Source organism: Myodes glareolus, chromosome 17 (genome assembly GCF_982192425.1).
Source record: "Myodes glareolus chromosome 17, mMyoGla1.1, whole genome shotgun sequence".
NCBI lineage: Eukaryota > Metazoa > Chordata > Mammalia > Rodentia > Cricetidae > Myodes > Myodes glareolus.
Genome location: NC_142042.1, coordinates 34356810 through 34374007, shown reverse-complemented (window position 1 = coordinate 34374007; position 17198 = coordinate 34356810). Strand labels below are relative to the sequence as shown.

General features: G+C 39.0%; 1 protein-coding gene across 1 annotated transcript; it reads right to left on the bottom strand.

Annotated features, from left to right (window-relative positions):
• Nucleotides 1–245: 245 nt before the first annotated feature.
• On the bottom strand, nucleotides 246–16813 carry Mettl14 (methyltransferase 14, N6-adenosine-methyltransferase non-catalytic subunit). The gene is made up of 11 exons (XM_048456798.3): nucleotides 16602–16813; nucleotides 14490–14578; nucleotides 13403–13490; nucleotides 10975–11055; nucleotides 10543–10630; nucleotides 7185–7275; nucleotides 5847–5988; nucleotides 5124–5216; nucleotides 4644–4760; nucleotides 3274–3484; nucleotides 246–1651 (listed from the first exon to the last, which is right to left on the bottom strand). Exons 1-11 carry the CDS (start codon nucleotides 16665–16667, stop codon nucleotides 1347–1349), a joined length of 1371 nt encoding a protein of 456 aa, XP_048312755.1. The 5' UTR covers nucleotides 16668–16813; the 3' UTR covers nucleotides 246–1346.
• Between the last annotated feature and the right edge of the window lie 385 nt (nucleotides 16814–17198).

The window sequence follows — 17198 nt, the reverse complement described above, 5'->3', positions numbered from 1 at the left end:
ATTACAGCAAACATTCTAACCTCTTGTGATATCTAAAGGTTGTCTGTACTAGAAAGCACATGTTGAGGAAGCCAAATTCATCAGTCATTTAAAGTGTAAGTCCTTCAAACTGTGTCCATAGGGCTGTCATAGATGCCTAACGTTGACAAGTAGAACTCAAATGCAATCCAAAAGAGTTTCACTGTAGGTCAGGCTCTTTCCATTAGGTAACAACAATAACTGTATTTAAGGAAAAAAACCTCAAATTTCAAAGTTTTAAAGTTTTATTAGAAAAGTTACAGCAAAATAAAAAAAAAAGGAGTTAGCAAGAACAATAATAGTATTACCTCATCTGGCATTTCCAAATCCATTCACACATGAGTTAAGGTGTGGAAAGGCAACAGTATGAAGCTTTCCACAGCCAGTGACAACCAGCCCCGTGGAGACAAACGCACCACTGTTTTAATAAAAGGCAACAGCAGTTCCATTTCCCAAGCTATATTCTTGAGGGTATTTTGTAATTGCTTTTACGTAAATTTTTTTTCATTAGAAACTTTAAAGATTTATGTCATTTCTTCATCACCGAGCATTTATTCTGTAAAATGTTTAAATCAACCCCCCAGAAAATCTGTTTTCACCTTTGTTAAGAAACATCAATCATCTTAGAAGGTCCGCTCAAGGTCAAGTCCACACCTCTGCCCTCCAATCTGGGTATGTGCCTCTTAAGAAGCATCCTTAAGAAGCATGATTATGAGTCACCTGCAGCTGCACAATTTTCGTTATGATAAGCTTTTGGTTTGGTTTTTAAATCTACTAAGTTCTACCTCTTCCTTTACCTATCCTGAGGGCCCCAGCACCCCTCAGATCCTGATCTGGAAGAAAATGATTTGTTTCATCTCCCCGAGTCTTCAGTACTCAAATGATATTTAAAGGTACGCTTTAGGGTTTAAAACTAAGGGGGAAACGCTCTACATCTTTTAGTGTTTCAACAAGAAACTGTTAAAGGCCCCGAAGAGGCTCACCACCTGCCCCCAGTGTGTTCTACCCAGGTTCCCAGTCTCCCATTGCTGTGGAAGCCACGGCGAAACATGGCACTGACTCCTGTCATGATTCTGAGACGCAGAAGCCCCTGCTTACCTATTTCACGTCAGTATCTGAGTGTCCCACTCTGTCCTGTGCGTGCACGTGACTCACCTACCCTGAGCACAGCTGCAGTGTCTGTGACACTGCGAGGACCTGGGGTGGGGTGGGGGCAGCTAAGATCTTTCTGACAGCATGAGAAACTAAAGCAAAGTGCAAGCGGGGAGTCAGTTCTAAAGGAGTCTCCACAACCAAAGTCACAGGGGACATTGTTAAGTGTCCTTAAGTTACCGAGGTGGAAAGCCACCTCTGTGTGTGCCTCCACGACCACCCCTAAAGCCACCTCTTTCTCCTCGGAAATTGGATCGATTTCTTTCTCGACCACGGCCAGCAGATGTTCCCCCTCTTCCCCCCCCTCTGGGAGCTCCACCACCGCGGTCAGATTTGGATTTGGGAGGAGGCGACTTGGGTCTAAGCCTCTCGATTTCCTCTGTGCATCCAGTCAAGTAAGAATTGGGGGCACTGAAATAGGATGCGTATGTTTCTGCATTGTAGTTACTGTTTGTAAGCGTTGGTCCAACTGTGAGCCAGCCTGAAACAAAGGGGAAAAAGGCAGATGAGACTTTTCCATCTCCGTTCTCTTTTACTGGCCTTGTAGGGGCTAGTTCAAATCCTCAACACATTCTTAAAAGATGGGTCAATTACCCACACAGCCATCATCCTCTGGCACAGAATGTACAAAAGCCATGGTCACATCATCACAGGGTGGGTTCATGTGCATATACCTTGCTTCTTATCCTAGAGTACAGCTTTTGTGATATATCACCCTCATTGTTCCCACCCATGTGCTATATTGTTAGAATACCGCTAATGAAAAATATTTTAAGATATAACAAGGTTAACATTTAATAAAGAATATAAATATCTTTCCTACTTATCTGAAAATGGAGCTCCTGCTTTCTCGTTAAGTCTTGAAAAAAACTGCTTTTCTCTTAAAGAAAATATACTCAGTTCTTAGGTCCTAGGAATTTGAGCACAACAATGCTGTTCCTCATGCCATCTTTCCATGGGCAATGACTTTTCTCAAAAGATACACACACAGCCAAGGATATGAAAAAATGCCCACCACCATTAATAACCAAGAAAACAAAACCACAATGATACTCGGGTATCATTTCACCCCAGTCAGAACGGCTACGACCAAAGAGAAAAGAAATTCCTATGGCTGGAGAAGCTGCAGAGAAAGGGGAACTCCCACATGCTACTGATGGAAATGTACACGAGAACAGCTAGTATGGAACAGTACGGAGGTTTCTCTAAACACTAGAATGACCCAAGGATCCCATTCCTAGGGTACATATCTAAAGGAACTCAAACCAGAAAGTCCTTTGGTTTACTGTAGCACTGTTCACACAAGCAGGCTATGGAAGCGATGGATGAATGGATAAAGTGACTGCCACATTTACAAAAAGAATCAAACTCTGTGATTGAGTGTAATGGAACAGGAGGGCATATGTTAACCGAAATAATCCAGGCAAAGAACAAATACCACATATTCTCACCTACAGGTAGAGACAAAATGTGTACCTGAAAGATGCAGAGACTGGAACAGTGGTTACAAAAGGCCAGGTAGAGTGAGGGATGGGAAGTAATACACAGAACAGACAGTAAAGCGCACATGACCACTGCATAGTAATGCATAGTTAACCATTAGTGATAACTAAAACAGCATAGAAGACTTAAAATGTTCCCAATAAAAAAAAAAAAAACCTTGAGGTGATATATACTTCAATTACCCTGACCTTAATATACACATGGACAGAAACATTGCTGGAACCCAAAAATGTGTATAATTACATGGTGTCAACCAAAAACTAAGTGGAGCACTGAAGACTTCGGCAGTAGAAGTTCTCAGTGTAACATTACAGTGGTTGACACACACTACCACCACCACCAATCCTACCATAAGTTATGGACTTTTATAGTTATGGAAGGAATACTGACAATGGGGGAGGCAATGCATGTGTAGGGGCAGGGAGTATAAGGGAAATCTCTGACTTCTCAGTTTTGTTAAGGTAAAGCTGCTCACATGTGACGTATAGAGAAGAGGAATCAATATGTAAGACTTTTATTTTACACAACACTATGTCCTATTATCTTAAAATTGCATCTCAAAGAATGATAAAACTATCTTTTTCAAAACTGAGGTCTCACCTGGCCTGATAGTACTATCTCTTCCAAATAGATGAAGACGTCTTCTTCCAAGACAGAAATGTTCTATTATATGAAAAATCTCTACAGGTTTTTCTATATTGCCAATTTCAGGTTCTTCTGTGATAATTAAGTCAATGTCAACATTAGCATGAATGAAGTCCCCATCCGTGCTTCGCTTCACAGTTCCTTTGATGCCCATGAGGCAGTGTTCCTACAACAGACCAGTGCAAATAACTCTCATTACCAGCAATCATACTTCATAGCATTTAATGTTTTCAATGTCCCCAATCAATTCTGAAACAAACTTCTTTTTTACAGATCTCTGAATATAGTTTTATGATAAAATCAAGACAGGAAAGCCTAGTCTTTGGCTGTCAGGCAACTGTCAAATAAATGGGAAAAACCTTTCTCCCACTCCTACATTCTCTCAAAACTTCAAAGTCCTACTTCACTTCCAACACAGGTATGCTGCAGTTTCCCAAACCACGAAATTCTCCACTTTCCCCACTGTAGCTCCACATCAACTCAATTATGACACAACCTACCTCAGTGGTACAGACCCCAATGGTTAAAGGCATTATGACCCAAAGATGGCACTCCACCTTCAGGTATGAATCCAAAGTCATATGCTTCTGACCAATTATATGAATTAAAAATATAAATATAAATTGGAGGTTACAATGATCCTCCCTGGTTCAAACGTTTGCCTGGGTGGCTCATGGAATTAAGAAAAGTGCTTCACTTACTACAGTATGTTTATTATAAAAGGATGCACATCTCAACTAGCCAGATAGGACACATATGATAAAAAATAGCATAAGGAGTATGGAACTGAATCCTAGGCTGCTCCCAGGCACACCTTCCTCTCAGCAATTCCACAGCTTCACCAACCTGGAGATGTTCTAAATCCTGTCATGTACATGATCTAGTTCAAGGAAGACTTAGTAAGACAGGTGCTCCCTCCAGTGCCTTCCAAAGTGTAATATGCAAAAGCTTACAGTTCACACTAGCGAGACAGAGTCATCTACAGCAGAAGTCCTCAGGGGTTCTTGTACAGAAAAAGGTAAGATTAGACAAACATGACACTACCTGGTCACCTATTGAGGACTGCAGTCATTTCTTCTTCCTGAGCTTAGAGAACTACTTCTCTATCAGAGCATACACCTTAATTAGAATTGTATCAGCTTACAATACACAGGAACCCACTTTTCCAGCACAGCCCGAGATCATGAAGGGGACACTTGTAAGTTGTAATGCTCATGCGACTTTACAAGCGTAAGAGCCTTACCACTGACATTAGTTTCCTAATATACAGTAATTCAGAACAGTTTGAGAGAATGAGAATTTAAAAAAAAGTAAAAAAGGAATACCTTTGTTCTCTGAAAAACTGCCTTTGGATCTAGAGTCTTCGTCTTCCCAGGATTGTTTTTATTGGTTTTAATCCAACAAATATCTTCACATCTTCTGTAACCCCACTTTCGTAAACACTAGAAATAATTTCAAAATTAAATCTTTAAAAATTTTCTAGAGGGATGCCAAATTTCAGAGCGTCACAACAATTCTGGGCTAGTGCAGACAGGAGAAGACGCAAAGGCATAATATATGTTAATACGTCTTTCATATATTGAATTAGTTACTTTTCTTGTCACTGTGACCAAATATCATATATAACATGATATATCTCAAAATAAAGGCCTTTACGTTTTTAATTCTCAGTATTTTTAAACTAGTTCAGACACCAAAGACAAAGAACATTAATCTTGTAGCCTAGAAAACATATTTTTTTCCCACAATGAACATAAGAAGCCACCTGAGAAGGAACTGAGGACAAACAACAAACACCAACTTACTACTCTCCCAAGGTCCAGTCCTTCCCCGGAACCGCACCAGAGGAATATAAATGACCGAGGGGCTGCAATCTCATCGATTTCTAACTTCATAATCTAGAAGGAACCAAAATAATAGAGCACAAAGCTTCTCACTTATCATAAATCCAAAGAATAACTATTGAGACTTATTGGAATCTCTACAGATGTTACTTAGATAGGCTGCTGCTTTGTTATTCCATATACAAGCACCACACATACACGTGCAAAAACACAGACACATATACTTATTTTCATATGTGTTCAAGAGAAAGAGTTGACAGAAAAATGCAATTACAGAATGATGGAATTTTGCTACAGAGGTTATAAAAGAAAAACAGTCAGATGTTAAAAGAAAGAAATATCAGAGGTTAAAAGAATCAAAAGTTGGGTGTGGTGGCATATGCTTGAGCCACAGACAGCTTGGGTGTTTGAAGTACAAGTTCCCCTTGTGCACAGGCATCTGCAGGAATCTTCTCTTACAGGTAAGTAATGAAAGTCTCTTGCCACCCCTGTGTTCATACTGTACTCTAGTCCAGCTCACATGCTAATCAGATGATCTCACTAACATCATTAACCCTTGGAAACCTCAATGCCTGTCAAACAGAAGACTAAGAAGCCACAGTGCAGTATACATAACTCCACTCTCTGACCAAACAGCAGGTGTTCATCTGAAAGGTAAATGCGCCAGATCAAGTTTCACCATACATCATCCCACGTCCAGCACTTCTCATTCGCAGTGATGCCGGTCTCTCTATAGTACTCTTCCAAAGGAGGCTCCAGAAGAATGACATCAAATTTGGGTGTCAGTTCTCTGATGTCAAAGGCTTCTATGTCTGCTTGTAAGTACCTAACAGAGCGGGAAAAGCTTTTTGAAATAACTCCGGTGGTAATGAAAGAAATCCCTTACCCAATATTATTGGATAATTATTGCTAAACATTATTTACAAGATAATCATGAGATAATTACTAAATAGCTTCAGCAGGTCTTTTGTTTTATTGCAGACTTTACATCATCAATCAACACCTTCCTTAGGACATGGAAGTATTTACAACAAAGTAAAAAGCATATTACTCTCCATGTATATCAAGAATATGGTCTTCATTTATTTTTACGCTGAAAATCTACACTCACATGTGATCTCTATTTGGATTTTTATATATTATTATTATTTGCACTAGCATATCATTATTTAATTAGGTTAGAAAACTGAGATCTAAGTTTCAAAGTTCTTCTTTAGGAGTGTCTAAATATGGACATGATTATATGATTTCCTTTTATGAACTTGTTCATTAATATGTTTATACTAATGATGTTGTCACACCAATGAAAACTATTATCCTTTAATAAATTTATTTTCACACAGTATGTAAGTATTTTAAGTTCAAGACACTTTTGAAGAGAACATTTTATTTCTTATTACTAGGGAGGGGCAGGACACAGTGTTCATATGGTAGTCAGAGGGCAACCTCATGCAGTAGGTTCCCTCCTTCCACCTCTATATGGGTTCTGGGTTTTGAACTCAGGTCATCAGGCATGCATCACTGGACAACAAGCACCTTTACTCATGGATCCATCTCACATCCCAATTCAAAATACTTTAAATATAGGATTTTTTTCTTTTACTTTAAGGGCTTGGGCTTTTAATGCTTAGATTGAAAAAAATCACAGGCTATAGTGAAGTCATCGCCATCTCTGAAGGACAAACACTTTCCTGTCATTCAGGTAACAACAGGAGAGGACCAAACTTGCCCCCAACAAGCTCTACTGAGTAGAGAATAATACAGTGATTCCCAACTCAGAAGCAAGAATGCAAGAATATACAGCAAAGCATCATGAGTCAGGCTTTTTGTAATGCAGTTTCAAATGCTATCAGCCCTAGCAAGGCATCTCCACCTTACAGATGGAGACTCTGAGGCAGAATTCACAAGTCTCCCAAATTACCTAGAGAATTAAACAAGAAGCACCAGAGTTTCAAAATAATACATTTTACTAAAAGACTAGGTTACAGAATAAACAGACTGAAAAAAGCAACAACTACTTACATAGGAGGAGTATTTGATTTAGCTATTAACTCATCCTTTAGTCTGATGAGTTCCCTAAGTTTAGGGTATTCTTCAAATCTGTCAGCTAAACCTAAGGAGGAAAAAATAGTAAAAGTAAATTTCAGTTCAACTATAATTAACACTGTTGAATATAAAAGTCATGAGTCTTCCTTGACTTTAAATTAAAACTAGAAATTCATTTTTATTCTTGTTTACCATACATAAGAAACACTGATAAGAAAATAAATTACATAGACATCTTAACTTGAAAACTAAAAGTCTGGGGACAGGAGAGATAGATTAGCAGTAAGAGCACTAGCGGTTCTTCCAGAAGACCCAAGTTTGGTTCTCAGCATCCACATCAGATGGCTCACAACTGCCTGTAAGTCCAGGTCCAGGGTATCTGACACCCTCTTCCAGCCTCTGGGGACACGTGTACTCACATGAAACATACCCCTACACAAATACATTCACCTAAGTAAAAACAGTAATTAAAACAGTCTTTAACATGAATAAAAGTGAAAATGCTTGTAAAGCTCCATCAGTCAGTGATCTGGATCACATTTCAAATAAAAAAGTTTGAAAATTGTTCTGCTCTCAGGTTTGACTAAATCATCTATCTACAAAACAGAAGGTAAAACCTGAAGCAATCTGAAACCTGTCTTCCTGGATGATTTGATAAACAGATCTAAGGTTAAGGTGTCCTGCTTGGTGTATGGAGATTTACAATCAGCCTTGTTCCTTGTTTCTTGGCATTGAGATCTTGGGAAAATTAGGTATCTTGTATCATGCTATCATAAAAAATATCCACTGGGTTTGTTTGTTTGTTTTGCTGCCTCAACATAATGTATTTTTGTTTAGTTTTAATTCAAATCTCCAGTTGACTCAAAATACATCAACAAAACCTCTTCTCAATTTATAACAGTGTGATATATATTTCTTTATCTTGGCAAATCAAGTATCTTAAGAGATGAGTCTGTATTCAAATATGAGTATACAATTGATTGTAACTTTTTAATGCTATCCCTAAATTCTACTTACAATAACATTAAAATCAGAGTCTGGAGAGTTGGTATAGTCCTATAATCTCAGCCACTATAAAAGGCTGAAGCAAAAGCATCACAAGCTGGAGGCTTGGCAGGGCCTCATATCAAGTTCACAGTCAGTCCAATAATCTACAAAGACCCTGTCTCAAATTGATAAAATAAAACAGGGTTCGGCACTTGCTTACCATACACAAGGCCCTGAGTTCAAGCCCTACTACTGAGAAAAAAACAAAACATAAAAATCACATCTAAATTAATTCTTCAGGAGAGATGAATTACAGCTTACAGCTAACAGAATTTAATTATATCACATTTAAATTTTGTATTACAAGGATACTATCAAGAAACTAAAAAGACAACTAGCAGAATGAGAAAAAATATTTATAAATCATGTATGTATATATAGAAAATACAAAGAATTATTAATTCAATAAGACAAAGGTAAAAAAATGTATAAGCAAAACATTTGGCAATTCCTTAAAAGATATTTAAGTGGGTCAATATGCCTATGGGATGCTAAGGTTCCATTAGTTTCCAAGAAACTATAAATAAAACTACAGAATGTGGGCCTGATGGCAGAGACTTGTGATCACTGCTACTCAGAGGCTAAGGCAAAAGGATATTCACTTGGGAGACAGTATGTTTAGGCTGTCTTAGGCTACACAATGAGACCATCTTAAAACAAACAAAGATGCACAAAACAGCTCCCGTGCAGCACCCTAGTTAAGACCTGGCTGACCCCACATACTCTGGACACAGGACTTGGAGGAATCGAACTGGGCCTGACCTGGAAGCCTCCTCCCAGGATTGCTCTGGTAGCATTAGAAGGTGCTAATCAAGCTCGGAGGGTGAGGGCAAATGGTAGTCCTACCTAGCTTTAAAACCTATGACCACAACGATTGGCTTAGTGAAAAAATATCCCCAGTGGTACCACAGTGGCACTTTCATTTTGGGGTGACCAACAGCCTAGTACAGTAAACCTAGTCAACTCTTGTGACTGGAGGTCACAGGCCTTAGAGAATCTACTGCTGTCATTTCCTAAGACAGTATACTTTCTGTCTGTATTGTAAACTTATCCTGATGCCCACAGGTCAGTGTGACTCTCACCCCCACATCAAAGAAACGTTTTAAAGCAACAAGTGGAGACTAGATACAAAAGGCAGAGAACAGGGAACTATGGGTGATTAACTCTAACTGATACATCTACAGCACAACCTTACACCTAAGGCTCAGGGAAAATCAAGCAAGAGGGAGTGGAAAGATTATAGGAGCTAGCACCCACACAGTGACTCAAAATCACAATGAAATGTAACTCCAGTTCAGGGGACCTGAAGCCCTCCTTCAGGCCTCCAAAGGCACCAGGCATGCAAGAGATAGAGAGACATAAATGTAGGCAAATACTCATATACAAAAAATAAATTTAAATTTAAAAAGTTTACAAAAAAACTAAAACACAAAACAGCAAACAACAAAAGCAAATAAAACAGAAATCCACAATGGCATATTCAACATCCACTAGGGTGGCTATAGTAAAAGACACAGACAGTAACAAAGAATGTAAAGAATGTGAAAAACTTTGGGGTGATACCTCAAAAGTCAAACACAGAATTAATACATTTAAAAAAAATTAAAAGAATTATGTGACCCATCAATTTCATTCCTAGGTGTTTGTTAAAGAAAAATGAGTGTATGCCACACAATACTTTTTACATGAGTACTATAATAATCTACTGAAAACCTAAGTGAATAAATAAAACCTACATATATGTAACATTTACTTGTCACATGGACTATTACTGGGGAATAAAAAGATGTAGTGATATATGCTATATATAACCTTTGTGCTAAGTCAAAAAAGCCAATCCAAAAGGCCCCATGTTGTATAAGTTTAATTACATGAAATATTGATAATAGCTAGCCAAACTTATAAAGAAAAAAGTAGCTTAGTGGTTAAGCCCGAGGGGCAGGTTAGAGGAAGTAATGTGGTCCCACCGCTAATGGGTACAGAACTGCCTTAGAGAAGCAAATGCTCTATAACACATGCTGGGATGGTTGCTAAGAAGGGTCTATATGCACTCAAAGAACACTGAATTATATATTTCAATGGATTAATTATAAGGTATACAAATTACATAAAAAAATTAGAGACATAGCATTGCTTAAAGGAGAGGAGGGTAGAATTGAAGCCCTGAGACCCAAAGTAGGAAGTAAAGTCTGAAAAAAACTTTTGTTAGAAATAATCTACAAAATGCATAAATCACATGCATGTAGCAATAGTTTACAGCACTATAGACCAAATAAATCTGACATACCTACATCCCTGATGAAATTCTGAGGTCTATGTCCAGTGTCTACAAAATGCTGGCAGTAATCATTATGGGGATTTAAGCTCTGTGTTCCCTAAAGAAATGGTCAAAATTAAATACACAGTATACACTCCAATGGCAGATACACTAACTTTGTGTTTTTATTATGAAGTTGTACAAATTATGTCAAAATGAAAAAAGTACTAATATTTGAAAACACAACTAAATACAACATTATTTATCAACAGTTATTGGTATGAATACACCATTATCACAACTAAACATCTATATATCAGTAGAATATTTCATGAGTAATTTAAGATCTTTATTTTAACACTGAGATCTCAAAAACTGAAGACATCCCAAGGCAAGCTAGGTCTTTTCAGGCACAGAGCTTAACTGTAAATAGCTTTAAAACTGAAAAATTCTTTATTTTACCTTAAGAAAGGTACTGGAATCTTTGTAAATCTCTTCTTCATATGGCAAATTTTCTTCCTCCTGTTGCAATTCTAGTTCATCCTTGAAAAGGGAAAATTAAGAAAACATTTAAACATCTACAATGTATACACTTAGCTGGGTATGGTGGCATACTCCTTTAATACCAGCACTTGGAAGGCAGAGGCATGCCTATATGGTCTATATTTAATTACTGCATCTTAAGGCTCAGTGTGATTTATTTGCCTCAAATATATTTATCCTAGCACTGCATTAAAGTCTTTAGATTTACTTTTTTAAAAAAAAATTTGCTGATTTATTTTATGGATATGAGTGTTCTGCCCTTAGAGGTCAGAAGAGGGCCTCATATCCTCTGGAACTAGAGTTACAAATGGTTGTGACCACCTCGTGGGTGTTGGGAACTGAATCTAGGTCCTCTGCAAGAGCAGCAAGTGCTCTTAACCACTGAGCCATCTCTTTAGCCCTGTTTTTATTATTTTTAGTCATGTGTAGGCATGCGTGCCTGTATGTTGGAATGCATACATGAGTGAAGGTGCCTATGCATATATGTTGATAACAAAACTCAGGTTTTGCTGTGTAAGGGGTTGTGAGGGGACAGTATGTGTGTGTGTGTGTGTGTGTGTGTGTGTGTGTGTGTGTCTGTGTGTGTGTGTCTGTGTGTGGCCAACTGGCTAGCACAAGGTTGTTTGAAAAAGTTATTAGGAAATCTACTATTTTATAAGATATTTGAATACACTGACACATAGAAAAAGGAGCTAATTCAAGTTACCCTAAACAGAGGATAATGTGCCTTCCAGAAACTATGGGCTGCCAAATAAAATTCCTAGTACCATTGTGGGATACCTTCTCTTGAGACAGAGGTGTCAAAAAGGACCCCCAAAATAGACTGCCATTGTTTTTGGTCGCCCACCAGAACCTGATGGTAGGCGCCATTGCTAAGGGTACACATACTCAAGTCACAAGACACGGAGAAACCAAGTGGTACTAACCACAAAGCTTCCTCCCTGCTGCTAGGTTTTATAAGACTGGAAAGTGTCGTGTAGGCTGCTGGGAAAAAAAACTTGCCAACAGCTTTATCCCACTGTGAACCTCATGATACAGTAACTGGCCTGGCAAGGTATGTATATGGTGCAGTCATGGCATGAATATTATGAGCGTAACTAACCAATTTCTGACAGAAATTAAGGTCCACTCCACCACAGGAAATGCAAACCTGATACTGTAAATCTAACCCTAACTTAATGTCTGGGGAACTCAAGAGCCCCAGATGAACCAAGGGGACACAATATCAAACTGCCCTCTAAATAGGTTAGTTCTACACTAAGAGATTAATGTAGCTCTCACTATTCATTAGAGAGGTTCCTTTATGCAGTGGATAGTGGTTAATACAGACACAACTGGTCAAAGTGTAAGTCTCTGTGGGATACTAAGCATAAATGAACATCTATATTACACCCTGCCTCCAAGGCTCAGGGAATATAATAGAAAAGGGGAAAGGAACAGAAAGATTCTAAGAGTCAGAGGCTGTGGAGGACCTAGATGAATTGTCTGCTGTACTCATGACCTTGCAGCAGTTCAGACTCGTAAAAGATCAAGTTAGTCAACATTCCATCTCGGAAGGGGCTCATGAGTTCCCATCCCTAGCTAAGGAGCTAGTAAGTAAGAGTTGAGTGCTGCTTGGGGGGAAGGCTCCTTTCTTTAGGGGTGTGGTTTCTGGTAGGTTAACCATGATCCAGTAAATAGCTATACATCCGTCTACAGGCAGCACAAACTAGACTCTGGGTTTTAAATATGGCTATATAGTTGGGAGGAGGGATGGAGGAGTTGGAGGTGCAATGGATGCAGAATAATTAAGGGTTAATGTGATCAAAATATACTGTATACCTTCATGAAATTCTCAAAAATTAATAGAGGATTATATTAAATCAAAAGAAGTGAGGTTTAGGGTTCTTTTGGAAATAATAAAGCTGCTTTGGAGTCCATGTGTTGTGAAAATACTTTAATTATACTATCTTGTGCTGTTAATATGGAATAATGTCACTCAAAAGTGACTGCTGCAGTCCCTCAAAATCTGCTGTATTTCTGTCACCCAAAGTTTATGATAGATTTATCTTTTCGCTGTTCTGAAAGAGTATTATTGCCAGTACTTACCAAAAACTATATTGTGTTTTTATATATATATATATATATATATATATATATATATATATATATATATATATATAAAATCATATGTAAGTCACATACTTTTACATAAAACGAGCAAACTGATACAAGTCTTTAACTAAAAATATAAATGTTACTCATAAGGATTTTAGCACATCTTAAAATTAAGCTTTCCAAATGAGATGAATCTATTAGAAGGATTTCTTTCTCAACTATGCATACAACCATCTCATTTCCTACTTGCCTTATACTCTTCTACTTTGTCTTCATCTGTGTCTCCTTCATCCAGACACTTTCGCTTTGAATTTGGAGCAGCTGTATCATAGGAAGCCCTGAAAAGTAAACTGCAACTTTCACACAAGAAAATACAAAGATGCATATGAATCTGCTTATAGTAGTAACAAGTTAGGGGAACAAAGCCAAATGTTTCCTGGTTAAATATACATTTATTCAGCTTATAAACTAATGCCGAAAAGTCAGGGGCAATAATTTGTAGCTTATTTTAATAAGAAGACAACCAAATTAAAAAATAAGCTACTATAAAAACTGTATTCTGAAAAGAAACTTTTAAATTATGTATCCTTCATACTAGTTTATGTATATTTTATACTATCTACTGTAAGTAAAACTGATACAACTGATGAACTAGAATTTTAAAAATTATAAAATGTTTTCTGAATTATCAAATAAATACCACTTTTAAATTATTATTTTCTTTTATAATTTCATAAAAATTATAATTTAACACTACTTATGGTGTGTAAGCTAATTATTAGTGTAACATTTCACTTCAACCTATTTTATAAATGGGAATTTAATATTTTCAGAAAGTAAATATTTCATAATTTCTAACTGACATTAAAAACTGTTTCCATTGGGCGGTGGTGGTGCATGTCTTTAATCCCAGCACTTGGGAGGTAGAGACAGGTGGATCTCTGTGAGTTTGAGGACAGCCTGGTCTACAGAGCTATTGCTAGGACAGGCTCCAAAGCTACATAGAGGAACCCTGTCTCAAAAAACCAACCAACCAACCAACCAACCAAACAAACAAACAAACAAAAACCTGTTTCCAAAATCTCCATTTTCACAATTTTCCTAACAACACATTCATACCTACAATTAATTGTTCATTAAAAAAAAAAAAACCTTAAGAAGTGATTCCGGTTCTCATGAGGTTCAGGCAGAAATGCTACAAGGCAAGGATGGGGTACACAGCATGACTGTGTCTCACTCTCCCCACTCCAAATAACCCCCACAAATAAGTCAAAATAAAAAAAAAATACCCTTTCACATCATAAACACGTCACTAAAAAAGCAGTTGCTCCACATACCTGCAAGTTTCTCTTGTTTCAGCAATTTCTCTCTGCTCCTCTTTGCTATTTAACACAGCACCAATGCTGTCTGCACTTTCAGCTCCCAACTAGGAAGCAAAAACCCAACGTCAGACCACGATGCACTATTCATATACTGCAAACTGTGTTGCTAACTTTTAATATATCAAATATTTTATAAAAGCAGCACCTCTCATAACACTAACAATAGGTTCGCAAAATAAACTGTAAGTGAGCTAAAAGATCATTTTAACTAAGAAAGACTTTGTCAGCTGGAAAATATTTTATGTATTTGGTCATATTTGAAATTAAGATGATTACTTAGTCAACTGTGAATAAAACACAATTTAGCAGTTGTAGCAATAACAAAAAAAAGGCAAAGCACTTCATAAGGACTGATTCATAAACTATCCCATGCTTTCACAAAAATTTATTCAATTTTATTAAGGCAAAGTTTTAAATAAAATTTACTAATAGCTTAAAAATGGTAATGTCAACTTGGGTGGCCATGGGGGAAATTCTGTAAACAAAGGCTAAGCTGAACAGAACCAATTTAAGGAAAACTTTCCAAGTCAGACCAAGGACATAGAATAGCATGAGGAACTGTTTGGTTATATTAAGGATAAGAACATATGAGAAAATCTGCATTTAGTGGTCCCTTCAGCTCCAGAGAGAAAAGGCATACAAAAACATCAATGCTGCAAATTAGCATCTCTGACTTTAAATAACAAAATATTCTCTTAATATACCACTTCATATGCCTGCCTTCATTTCTCCAATGAAATATCTCTTCCACTATATGAAATGCTCATCAGTTTCAAATCCTTCATAAAATCCCTAACTCTTTTTGGTCAGAGAGTAGTTGGAATGTTTCTCAGAATACAAGCCTTTTCTTCTGCGAGTTCTCTGAGGAACCAATATAGCGATGGATTTAGCAAGCTGCCTCATTAAAGCGTTGCACATTTCCCTCCACTTTTATTGGTCTGTATGGTGCAATGAAAAAGGCCTCAGATTGCAGGTAAAACAACGTGTAATATGTACCCTCTGGACGTGTACTACTACTAATCGGCAGGCACTTACACACTCGTCCACAAGCTTCAATGAAAGCGAAAGTTTGGAAGTTAATATTTGGAGAGACAAAGCTCAGCTAATTCTCTAGTGAGGAGTGGCCAGGGGAAGCAACAATTTTGGAAACCCATTCCTTGTTTGGTTAAGTAACCATCACACTTCCCTCCTGTTTCTAATACCTACAAAGTAAGGATTCAAACACTAGTCTCCGGGAGATTGTGTTTTAGGACAGAGTCTAAATTTTACTCTCCGTTTGCTTCACATGAGTCCATGAAAATACAAACTTCCTTCAAAATCACTCTCAGCCGGGCGGTGGTGGCTCATGCCTTTAATCCCAGCACTCGGGAGGCAGAGGCTGGAGGAACTCTGTGCGTTGGACGCCAGCCTGATCTACAAGAGCTAGTTCTAGGACAGGCTCCAAAGCTATCTCGAAAAACAAACAAACAAAAACACAATCTCAAGAATGTGAAGTTGGGCCGGAGATAGCTCAGTGACCAAGAGCGTGCACTGCTCTTCCAAAGGACCTAAGTGCAAGTCCCAGCACCTACACCAGGAGGCTCACAGTCACCCATAACTCCAGGTCCAGGCAGATCCAACCCTCTGTCACTTCGGTGAGCACTTGTACCCACGTGCACGTACCCACACAGACAAAGCCCCGTACTTTGAGACAAGAATAACTGTTTAGAAAAAAAAGTGAGGCTGAAGTGGAAGAAAGGCAAGACACGAAACACCGCGGAAGTGGTGAAGAGAAACGCAGTGGCTAAAGAGCCACCGGTCCTAGTCAACAAACACCACGTCTATCCCCGCCACCGAAGAGGCTGCCCGCAGCCACGGGGCTGCGAAGCCCATGACGGGCACTGGCTGGTCTTCTCCATGATGACTCCGACGGGCACTGCGCCTGCCGGAGCTAAGAACGTGGGGAGACCAGGGAATCAAAGTCTGGGGACAAAGGACCTTGATCCTGGCAGAAGACGGTGCACAGATGGGGCAGGCGGGAAAGAGAGGCGGCCGCGCACTGAGCCGCCCTCCCACCCGGGCGCACACCTGCTGAGCGAGGAGCTGCCTCCGTAACTTCTGCCGCTCCCGGATCTCCTGCAGGCGGCTGTCCATGCCCCAGCTCCTGCTCCTCAGCGTGCCGACCGACCTGGCGCTCGCTGAAACACAAGTCCTCCTCCCGAACCAGGATACAAGGGGTCTCAGACAGCTTCCGACAGGGAGACTCGTACGTCTCTCAGCAGGGACTTCCGGCGCGTCCGAAACTGGCTGGCCCGAGCCAGGAAGTCCCGCCTCCAGGACGCCGGTGATATGACGTCACAGGACAAGCCCAATGAGGATGCTGAGGTGGTGGGGGCCTGGGGCGCCGTTTTCTGCCTGCTTCTTAAGTCTTTACTCTTGCCTAGGAGATCAGGTCTTTACTGATCGTAAGGAAAGTTTTCGTCCCTGTTCCCGTTAACCAACTATTTACCTGTCAGCCCTGGGTTTTTAAAACTTGAAGTATGCGTGTGGGCTTCTTTTAACCGACTTGTGAAAGATTGGCTCTCTGGCCGCCAGATAGCTTGGCGCGTGTGCACGCACACAAAAACTTAAAAAAAAAAGCCTACCTTAAGCAATTTTAAGAGAGCAGCCCTTAAATACTACTTA